Raw genomic sequence first — 12,301 nt, 5'->3', positions numbered from 1 at the left:
AAGCGCGTTCCGGACACCCATGCACAGCCATCGTTTATAATTGTCTAAAGTGCATTGATAATGGTGGTGACTATGTAGAAAAATAAATTCTAGAGCAAAAAATGTCACTCGTTTTAATTGTAATACTTTCGTCTTCGTAGCTTTTTAAATTTTTAAGTTAAAAAAATAGGAATTAATTTCAATTGCACACAATGAAAAAGCGATGGACTCGAGACCATTTTCAATTTTTTCTTAAAATGCATGATGACATGGAAAAGGTTTTGTTGGTGTTGAACATGCCTTTTGTACATTATCCTAACGTCCTGAGGTATCAGAACGTGGAAATTTGATTATTGGCCAGCTTCCTGTTGAATGTAGCATGTGTGGTCGCCCAGTGATTTGCTTCAACATGTTGAAACTTGTGGAATAGAAACAGAGGGTATTACGTCTGTAATATTGAATTATTTCAATAGGTTAAAGAAAACTGAATTCTTGGCTTTTCTATAAAAGTGTTAGTCATTAAAATCAGGTGTCGATGATGTAAAGCGTCGTGCTGGTATAGAAATTTTCAGTTATATATCTTACGAAATGGCTTTTTAGGATGTACAACAGATTTTTTAGTTTTGAATGTGCCTTTCGCGGAGTATCTTACCTTTTTGATGCAATATTTCGTTGAAATCAATTTATCATATTCTTGGCACAAAATCATATATGTACTAGTGTCCAGGGCTGGATGCGTGCACTTGATGCTTTAGATTGGTTTTGTTTTAAAAATTGTCTAATTGTAACATCTTCAACACTTTTATGAGAAAATAAAACCCCTATCTGTGTATATGATGATAAAAAAATGAGAGATACTTACTTTGAGAAATTAGGGGAGATCCGCCGTAACGATTTTCCATGGCTATTTAAATATGCATATGCCATATTTACATCGTCTGGATCAACTGTCGTACTGAAGGTCGTATCATTCATTCCCAGTGGCTGTAGCAGGTGCGTTCTGACCACCTCTTCCCAGGTCGAACCGTTGCTTAAAGTCTCGGTGATGAAACTAGCCAAACCATACATGACGTTGTTGTAAATAAAACCGGTACGAATATCTTCCATAGTTTCGAAGTGTCTCAGAAAACTTGGGGAAACATTTAAAATTTAAAAATTTTACATGTTTCATAGAAATAAGAAAATATTAAATAAAAAAAAAGAAAAAGTTGGATTATTTTGACTACTGTCCTCATTTTAATTGGGTTTAATACTACATATCTAGATAATATTAGGTTAAAGGCTCTTATAAGTTATATTAATTTGTTTACATGGGTCCATGGCATAACACTTAAATACGTTGATCAGCAGTCTGTTCTGAATCATAGCATTCTGTGCGTTTAGCGTTCAATAATAAAATAAGGATGATATAGGAATTACATTGCTATCCAGACAGTGCTGACAGAACGAGAACAAAACTACCATATTGATAAAGGGTTCGATTCATAACTCCTTGTGAGTTTCCTAATTCGAGAATAAATGAAAAATGACTGAAGATAGACTACTCAGTCATGGCCAATGGAACGAGGAGAATATACTTCCAGGAAATCATTTCGAAATCCTATATAGATTCCAAAGTTTGACATACAGATTCCTAACTTCAAGGAGGTGTACATGACGAAAGTAAGAAGTTATGTTAGATGAAACATTTTAATCAAAATGACCTTCGTTAAAAAAAAAGTGTCCGAGAGTAAGAAGCAAGGCAAATTATTCCAGTGCGTTTATAGATTAACGCTGATTCTGTTAATTCACAACAATAAACACAAACGATTCTACTGAATGTAAAAACTGGTAATTATTAATGAAAGTATCGTGGCAGACATTTTGGTTTCAGTTCCAACAACGATTGTTGATTATATTCTACGTGATGTTGAAAAAGGAGTTAAAATGACATTTCGTATTTTAATTTAAATAATTATCTACGATCTCTAGATTATAGATGATATTCAGCAACTCATAAAAAGATCTACTATGTCTGATTACAGACATTTTTCAAGCTATTAAATCCGATTGTTAAAAAGAATAAGTTAAATTACTTAAGGTATGAACAGAATATTAGACGCTACTTCGGGGTAGAATATTTCTTGATAGAAAGAAAAAAATTAGTTTTAACCCGTTTTTTATTGAAAAACGGAGTGACATATTGTTTAACACGGACCCGACATTGTGTATTATAGTCTCGCGAAGAAACAAAGGAAAAACTTTTTCACGAGTTTTTTGGGGGATTTTTTTCAGATTACAGGAAAGGCGTTTATTACCAATCGTTTCTATACCAAGCCGCCTAACACGTATTTTCCAAATTAGTTACAATGTGGTTGCATTCCTGATTTTACATTAAATTTTTTTTAGTCTGCAGCTATACCTAGCTGTTATGTCTGTAGTTTGTTCCGCTGTATACAGCGTTCAGAAAATCTTGTTAAAAGTTCGGAGGATAAATTAGTTTTTCATCTTGCTTGCTTGTTTGTCATGCCACCACATGGTTTTTAAAAAATCTGCCCTATGAACACGTGATTAAAACTCTTTCTCTTCCTCTCTCTTCCTCTCTCTCTCTCTCTCTTTCTCTCTCTCTCTTTCTCGACCACGTCTTTTTTCTTCTGCTTTTTTCCTTTCTCATCCTCCAGTTCTGCTGTGACATCACACTCGTGCCACGGCTTGGTCATTTGCATACATGGAAGTAACTTCGTTACAATTGAATCGTAGAATTTCGTGTGCTGTAAGAAACTATAACCACTCAATAACACCGAAATGTAGTGTATTAAATGTATGGAAAGTAATGGTGTTTACGGTGTTCGCATTTGGCAAAATTAGAATTGATTATAATTAATCAAATGCAGAAGTATTGGATAAAACTAATCTGTTAATCTGTTATTCCGGAAAGCCAGAATGTAAAATATAGTACTTAGAATACGCCATCAAAACGATTATGACGTGTATATAGAGGGAAACTTTCGTATTTCGGTCGAAATGCAGAAGTATTGGATAAAACTAATCTGTTAATCTGTTATTCCGGAAAGCCAGAATGTAAAATATAGTACTTAGAATACGCCATCAAAACGATTATGACGTGTATATAGAGGGAAACTTTCGTATTTCGGTCGAAATGCAGAAGTATTGGATAAAACTAATCTGTTAATCTTTTATTCCGGAAAGCCAGAATGTAAAATATAGTACTTAGAATACGCCATCAAAACGATTATGACGTGTATATAGAGGGAAACTTGCGTATTTCGGTCGAAAATGTAGAGTATATAACGTACAAAATCAAATCGAAATACGAAATAATAACATCAGTGACAATATATGTGTTCTAATGCACTTATCGATACATGTGGTTGAGAGCGATAAGATATATTAGTAAAGGGGTTAAATTCCTCTGTCTTCACGTATGGATGATTATCGATATCAAAAGAAAACTTCGATTAAAACTAGATGTAAATAAAAGTGAACGAAATAAATTTATAGTTTCTGAAAACACACGTCAATAATTAGTCTCAACCTATGAAGAAGTAGATTTGTATATATGCCTATTAAACAGAAAAGTAGTCCAATCAATTTTATATGGAAAATTTTACTTTATTTTATATATAAAATAAAAGGTTCTTACTTGTCAAGAGTCCCACGTGTAAAATTGGGGTTGAGTCGTAGGAAGTTATTTTTGGCAAGACCAGTTCGGTGCGAGAGAATATCCTCCAAGGTGACATAGTCGTTCAGTTGATCACTCGGGAAAGTAATGTTCACATATTCTCTCAACGGGGTGCTTAGAGTTATACTGAATCATAAGAAAGTATATGAAATATAAAATAAAAATCATTGTAAGCAATAAAATGTCGACTTTTTTAATTACATCCGGAGAGAAGATTTTAAAATTAGAGCAACAACTCCAAACCAAAATAATTAGCAACAGAAAAATCGTGTAAAAATAGTCAGACTAACATTGTATTCCCAACCAGATATTTATTGACAACCCGGACTTAGGGTTAGTATTCGGGGTACTAAAAAGCATTCCAGATTTTGAAAAATGCAACGAGACTTCTCACTGTACACATAATCCCAACTAATAGGCCTTTACATTCCAAGTGGCAATATGCCTTTTTTGGGTTGAAGAAGAGTAAAAAATAAATGTTACTTCTGTCAGTAAACACGCATGTGAATCATGGCAGTTATTTCTACTGTTATATAAAAGTCACTTTGTGTTTGTGAAAGAGAGTTTCTTCTTAATAATTTCCGAAATGACTAAGCCTATCTTTTGCAAATTCACACAAAGGTTATTTACATGCCTGGATGTGTTCTTAGGTATGTTTTTTACAGACATTCACCCAATAGGTATCGAAAATTGAAAAATTTCGATCGTAAAAATAGTTTTTCTTCTCTTACAGATAAAAAGAAGAATGTTTAGAGGGGAATTTTTTACATTACACCGGCTAAGGGAAATAATAAAATCTCAACAAATCATTTCTTTAAAAAAAAAAGATTTATTGTCATCCGGAGATATAGCTCAGTGGTAGAGAAAAGTCAATGGAAAACGACTGTTGCGATGATACCAATTCATGTGCAAAAGCTATCGAAGGTGAAAAGTACTGGTAATCAGGTGGGGGACTTATTGTCACTCGGACTCCATGAAATACGACCAGTTGTTGTCAGTAAGCAATCTCTGATAATAACCTGTTTCAGAACTCCTACTGAGGGAATAATAAAATTAATAATAACCAAGTAGTCGTGGAGGGTCAAGGAGGATGAGACGACCGAGGAGCGAAAGACTAACCTGCACTGGATAAGTGCGATGATGATGATGATGATGATGATGATGATGATGATGATGACGACGACGACGACGACTTCAGTAAGTATACGCTGCATCACTAAATAAAACAGATCATTAATATATACAAGCTGAGGCTTTTTTATGTCGATTTAATGGTTTAAGCTAATAGCAGTTAAAAACCTACCCGAAGCATTCATAGCTTTTAATAACTTTTATATGTTTGTTAATGCACAAAAAGTTAATAAACGGAAAGTAGTTGTGATTGTGTTGCAATGTAGATTTGTTTCTGCTGAACACTCTAATGGTGCCCGTCAATACACCAGTTAAAACAAAAATCATTCATTACCCTTTCCAACTCATGTAATTTGCAAATAAAAAAAATGTTTCATTATTTCCTAAATATGGATATTTTTTTCAGCATAATCAGTAAAACAAAAAATAATCTGGTTTTTAATAAAGCAATAAATGTTCTTACCTTTACGGATTATAAAATATTTTCAAAAAAGATTTTTTTTTCTTTTTGTGTTTAATCGTTCCTTCCTTCGAAAAATCATATCAAAAATGTTTACGGTGTTTTAATGAGATTTTTTTATATATAAAAAACATCATGTTTTTACACAAGTACTGAAAGTTAAGCAAAATTGAGTCAAAAGCTGATTTTTAAATAAAAATGTTTTATGTCGTTTTAATAATTTAAGCTACCTAAGGCGTTCATATAATTTTATTAACTTTTACGAACGGCTTCAATAAGTTTTGTACAAGCATTTAAAGCATTCAATAAGTTTTGTACAAGCATTTAAAATTGCCGTAGACTCTTGAAAATTCTGTATGTTATTGCTATACATCTTATAAGATGACTGACCAATTTTATGATTTCAGGTTTAAATAAACAGCTACAACAGAAATTGGAATACACCCTACTAAAGCCTGATTGTAACAGCTGGTGAAGTACAAAAATGCAATCTGGAAGACATTTTAAACGAACAATATGCAATATCTGTTTTAAACTTAAACAAAAAAAATGCCACAAAACGTGTGGAATGCTTTAGACTGATTTGGGGCCATCTTGCATGAATCATGTATCAGTTGGTGAGTGGCGTAAGAAATTCAAGGATGATGAGAGGTATAAGAGGAGTAAGGAAGCCAGAACACCAAATAAAAAATTTCATGGATAAGGACCGTCGTGTATCAATAGAGACAATAAGTGCACAGTTTGATGTCAGTGGTGGATATATATATACAATTATTCGCGAGGAACTAAAGATGCGGAAGATTTGCGTTAGTTTGTCCGAAAGTTGCTCAGAGAAGATTTAAAAAAGACGGTGTCATGCCAACAGGGATATGCTCAAGCTGATCAATTCATATCCTGCAGCTCAGACCTTGCTCTTTGTGACGTGTTTGTTCCCTAAGCTCAAGGAAAACCCTAAAGGCTGGCGTTATAAAAAAAATTGAGGAGATGAAAGAGGTTGTCACGCTCACACAAGAGGACTTCTATGGGGCCTTCCAGAAAATGCTGTGACGGTACAAGTGCATTGCAACCGGAGGAGATTACTTCGATGGAGACTAGAGCTCATGTGTGTACTAGCAATAAAAGTGTTCATACGGAAAAGTCTGGAAATTAGTAGAAGACATCTCCTTTATTAAATAATGAAAATCGTAAACTGCTATCACAGGGACGTGACAGATTTCAAGTGGTTAACGACACGGGCTAACAACATTGGTGTTCCAAGTTCGAGTCCAGTTCGTTCCACAGTTACATCACTTTTACTTGGGATTTTTGTAAATTTCTCGGTGTTGCCTCCGTAATTACCCGATATCCCCATAGAAAGAATTATGATTACAAAAATATAGTGGAGACCAATGGCAACAACATAATATTCGAATTCATATGATGATGATTAAGTCGTTGAATACTGAATACAACAATGCGATGTGTACCAGTTTTCAAGAATTCTGACGAAAGAACTGGCCCAGTAAATTATCGCCCCATTAGCCTCCTCCTCATTTTCGCCAAAATATTTAGGTCCATAATTAACCAATCTCTGGTCCATCACCTTACAGATGCTAAACTTCTGACCGACCAACAATAAGGATTTATGCAAGCCCGTTCTATAGCATATATCCTAACTATAATCTCTGAATGTATATACCATTCACTGGACAAAGCAGAGGAAGGTAGAGCGATAGCTCTAAATATATCTAAGACTTTTGACAGGGTATGGCATGAAGATAGTCTCAGGAAAATTAGATCATACGGTATCACTGGACAAATACTTAACATAATTAAATCCTTCTTAGATAAGAGAAAAACTCCAGGTTGTGCTCGACGGTATTCCATCTAAACAATATGATATAAATGCGGGAGTGCCTCAGGAGTCTATCCTTGGACCTTTATTATTCCTAATATTCATAAATGACCTCCGTGACAAAATGTCTCTGAGATGGGTATATATGTTGATGACACCACGCTCTATAACAGACAGCACAGTAAAACAAATGAACACATACCTAAAAAAAAAAAAATGGCAGAAACACTAGAGGATGACCTTCAATCTGTGGTGGAATAGGCGACAAAATGGATGGTAACATTCAACGCTGCCAAGACTAAACTTGTTTCCTTCAATAATTACAAGAAACCTTCTCTACCACCAATTGCAATGACCAAAGAGTCATTATCTGAAAGTACTTCTTCTAAACTCCTCGGCCTAACGTTCACAGGAAACATGAGTTGGAACAATTACTTAGAGAGCATTACCAGGACCGCTGCGAAGAAGGTAGGTGCTCTCTACCGTGCTAGAAAGCTACTAACGCCCGAAAGTATACTGTACCTCGATAAGGTCACCATTCACTCATGTATGGAGTATTGTTGTCACATTTGGGCTGGTGCATCTGCTACTTGTCTCTCGCTCCTAGACAAGGTTCAACAGAGAGTCGCCAACCTGATAGGTCCTGAACTGTCATCTAGGCTTCAGCCTCTGTCCTATCGACGAAATATTGCATCCCTCTGGCTGTACTACAAGTATTTTAATGGTGAATGGTCCGACGAACTGCAAGCACGTGTACCCCTTCGACGTAAATACCATCGACAAACCTGACAAGCAGCTGAATCCCACCCCTTCACAGTTGATCCTTAGATGTAAGAGAACTTTCTACTCCAGTAGCTTCTTCCCCAGAACTGCTAGACTCTGGAATTCCCTTCCGGGTCCCTGCTTCTCCAACTGTACTGACATGCAGAAGTTCAAGTGTAAGATGAACCGAAATCTTGCTGCCCAACTCCCCACATAGTACCCCTGTAGCTTATGTCCCTGATAGTAGTCCCCTACATCAAAGTGGCAATGTGTCTTTTGGGGGGTGAAAATGCAATAAAAAAAATTAATTAAACACTGCTAATTTGATAAAACATTAAGAAAATAAAAATTTCAATATGAAATGTTTGAAATGAAAATCTGATTGTCTACCGATTAAAGTGAAAAAAAAAATGGACGACGTTTTTGATCGGCTCTGTTCTATTGTTGACGTAGCTTTCCACAATTCTCTCTAGAATCAAGTAATTATAGGAGGAAGTAAATGAAAGTTACCAACATCCCTAAGTTACAATGATGCTATGGAATTCATGAGATTTGAACTGAAAACGCATAATATGTCTATACTGTCTTTTAACTTCATCATCGCTATCAAAATATTTTAATCATAATGCTCTTTGAAGTGTTGTCATAGCCAGTAGTGTCTCTTCCTTAGATATTAACAAATGATCTCAAAAATACTATTAGGCAGTTCATAAATGGTGATTAGGTAAAGGGTTGGGCCTAAAATTTATCTTTCGAGTTAATCTTGATACTATGTACTTCAACATTCTGCCTTTGGAGGTGGGGGGGGGCTCCGTTTACCGGAGAAAATACGAATTAGTTTGATTTATTTTCCAAATAAATGAAAATGACGATCTGAAAATTTAAAAAAAAAACTGCCAAAATTTTAGTTCTATTTTCAAAATTATAAAACATATATTTTAAAATAATCTATGATTTGTGATAAGAAATTATTTCAAAGGACTGTTTACTTTTTAGTTTGTTATTTACGTTGTGTTGTGTATAAAGACTGGTGATTGTACGAAACACATTTCAAGGCACCCTCCGCCCTCTTCATGTAAAGATTGTGTTTATAAATAATTATGTTATTATTTAGAAATCCAATCTTAACATGAGTAGATGGAGGGGAGTACTTTGTTTATTAATCTGTTCTTACACCTGAAATTGTTTACATATATACAAAAACAAATTTTATTTTATGTATTAGACATTTTATAATATATATATATATATATATATATATATATATATATATATATATATATATATATATATATATATATATATATGCTTAAATTGATACTTACTATTGAACCCTGCACTCTGTGCAAATTCTACAAAAAAAGTGAGATTCTATTGTTTTAAGCGATTACATGTAAAGTGGGCGGTAAAAGTAATTAAAAAATGATATTCAGAATTAAGAGTGGGATAAATCTAACTATAAAATGAGCAGTCACTTTCTAACCAGGTAATGTTTTCCAAGGCAAATTTAACACACTAGTCTGAAAATGGATGATAATTTTACGTTGAATTTATATGCGATATGCGAAAGTGATCTCGCATTCAAAAATATTGTATGAGTATGTTTTAACTATCTATGAAGATTTCAGTATATTACGTCCTCAGTTCCGAGTTTTTGCCGACCAATTCCGACACTACCGAATATTAACGAACGTAACCGAGTAATAATGACTGAAATGTCATTTTTGATATTATTATATTTACCCTAACTTTTAGTTTTAAACTCTTACTTTAAAGTTTAATTTAAGTTTGCAAGGTCTATATAGTTTGTATATGTATTATGTACTAGCAAAAGTACCCATCGTTGACTGGATTCAAAAACAGCCTACAGAAAATGGACTCTGATTTATGAAAGTATGATAGGTTATGAAAAGGAAGGGTTGTAAATTTGGGTTGAATTTGGGGGTATCAACACCAAAGCAAAATATGATGAAAGTAAAAATAAAATAGATAAACCCCATAATTTATTATACCATACCTGTTCACACTGAAACACTTATCACAATATTCTGTGGATCTATATTAAAAAACCTTGTTAAACTTTGTGACATATTTCCATTCTATGGAGGTCAGGTGCGAACGAACACCCCCATAATTTTATTATACCATATTTCTTCAAACAGAAACATAATTATCAAAGTATACTTACACAGATAGATAGGAAAAGTCTTTATTAAAGTGTGTGCCTATCTCCATTCTATGGAGGCCAGGCGCGAACGCAGATCCCACAATTTTATTATACCATCCCTATTTAATTGAAAACATACTTATCAAAGTATTCTTATGTACATCTATATCAAAAACACTTGTAAACGTTTTCTCTTTTAATTTTTAAATTTTTTATTTCCATACTTTATGGACCAGGTGCGAACGTAGACCTCACCATTTTAATGAACCACTGTTCTGCCAGATCAAACATACCCATGCTTGTGTCTCGATACATCTTCTATCATTATATGTAATCAGTTTTTTTTTTAAATAGTTAACCATATAGGAGTCTATTCGTGACCAGACACACACACACACACACACACATTCAGCTTTATATAATATATATATATATATATATATATATATATATATATATATATATATATATATATATATACTAGAATTTCAGCTAGGCGTTGCTCGGGTGTTTGGATGTGTATGTTGAGAAAAAAAATGATAGTAGGAAGGCAGGCTCGAACCCGTACCGCAAAGGAGGAAAAGAACGGAGTAAAATCTAACGTTTATGCTGTTACGACCACCGTCAAACCGGAAGCGACTTTTTTTTTAAATTAAGGCTAGATAATCTAAAGAAGAGGATAACTTTACAAAATATCGGCGAAAAAAGTGACCCTCCCCTATAGAAAAGTGCCTAGTTGAAGGGGAAGATATTAATGTTTTTAGTCAATTTTTCGATATTTGTCGTATGAAAGGTCGAACTTTAAAACTATACTGATCTTGGTAAAATCCGTCGCCTCTATTGAAAGTTTAAGGCAGACATGCAAACAGACATACATACATACATTTATATATTGGTCACTAAAAATTTTCGACCCTCACTAATGAAAAAGCTTGCCCTATCTCTGAATACCCTTTATGTAAATTTTCAAATATTTAGATCCAAAATTGTCTGAGTAATTTGGAAGAGACCGCAGATGTAAATTTTTTTTAACTTTTATACCTATTTTAACCCCTTAAAATCTGTTGCCTTGGGCTCAAATAAAGTTATTAAGTTAGATCCATGTCCATGGAACCTATATCTAAAATTTCAAGTGCGTAGACCCAAAATTGTGGGCGGAGTTTGGTAGAGTTCTAAAAGGTCAAATCGTTGAACTTTGACAAATCGCCAAATTTCTGGCCAAAAACCAATCACATAGATTTTCCCAAATCTCAGTACCCTGTATATCAAATTTCGAGTCTGTAGACTAAAAATTGACAGAGTTGTTGCGTAGGGAAATGTACACAGAAACACACACACACACACAGACACGTTCACTTTTATATGTATACTAGCATGGGTGCCCGGCGTTGCCCGGATTTTTGGAGTTTTATGCTGAGCAACAAAAAAAATAAAGCGGTCAATTTTTTTAACTTTGATCCGTATTATGACCCCTTAATATTTATTGTTTGGGGCTCAACTCAAGCTATAAGTTGGATCCATGTTCAAGGATCTATATCTAAAATTTCAAGTGTTTAGACCCAAAATTGTCGGAGGAGTTTGGTAGAGTTCTCAAAGATCAAATCGTTGAACTTTGACCCCTTAACCGTAAAATTTCTGGCCGAAAACCGATCACATCACATTTTCCCAAGTCTCAGTACCCTGTATATCAAATTTCGAGCCTTTATACTTAAAATTGACAGAGTTATTGCGTAGGGAAATGTACACAGACACACAGACACACACACACACACGTTCACTTTTATAAATAGATAGATAGATAGATAGATAGATAGATAGATAGATAGATAGATAAGCTACGGAACTTGAGTCAACTATTTCTGTTCGCGGCCATGACTATGATATAACTAAGGCTAAGACAAGATCATATTCCTTTCATTGTTTTGACTCTCGAGTGTGTATACGTTGATATCTTATATGCTTTTATATAGAGTGATGCGGTTCTTGGTTGATTAACTGTGTCTAACTCTGTCAGATATATACTCGAGAGTCAAAACAATGAAAAGAATATGCTGTTGTCATGGTCATAGTTATACCTGCAAATTTCTGGATGCATCTCTCTAGAAATAATCATTGTTTTCTGTTTGCTTGTTCACGACAGCTTTTTATAATCGCTTAAAACAGTAGAATGTCATTCTCTAGAAAATTCGAACACGGTTCACGTCTACGGTTTTACAAGTATAGGTTACTTATTAGTACTATTTAAAGAGGTTTTTAAAAGTCGGTATTTTCGATATATTAAAAAGA

The 12,301-nt window shown here is 34.1% G+C and overlaps 1 protein-coding gene across 1 annotated transcript in view; it reads right to left on the bottom strand.

Annotated features, from left to right (window-relative positions):
* LOC145266665 (uncharacterized) overlaps positions 1-12,301 on the bottom strand; it is a 33,400-nt gene that overhangs the window by 20,696 nt on the left and 403 nt on the right. The window contains exons 2-3 of the mRNA XM_080122591.1: positions 3,623-3,787; positions 842-1,108 (exon numbers count right to left, since the gene is read on the bottom strand). Of these exons, the coding sequence (XP_079978717.1) occupies positions 842-1,108; positions 3,623-3,787 (432 nt within the window). The remainder of the gene's footprint in view (positions 1-841; positions 1,109-3,622; positions 3,788-12,301) is intronic.

The sequence above is a fragment of the Euprymna scolopes genome, chromosome 4 (genome assembly GCF_053919585.1).
Source record: "Euprymna scolopes isolate OS-2025 chromosome 4, ASM5391958v1, whole genome shotgun sequence".
NCBI classification, from domain to species: domain Eukaryota; kingdom Metazoa; phylum Mollusca; class Cephalopoda; order Sepiida; family Sepiolidae; genus Euprymna; species Euprymna scolopes.
Note: the sequence above shows the minus strand (reverse complement) of the source record. Positions and strands in the feature narration are given on the sequence as shown.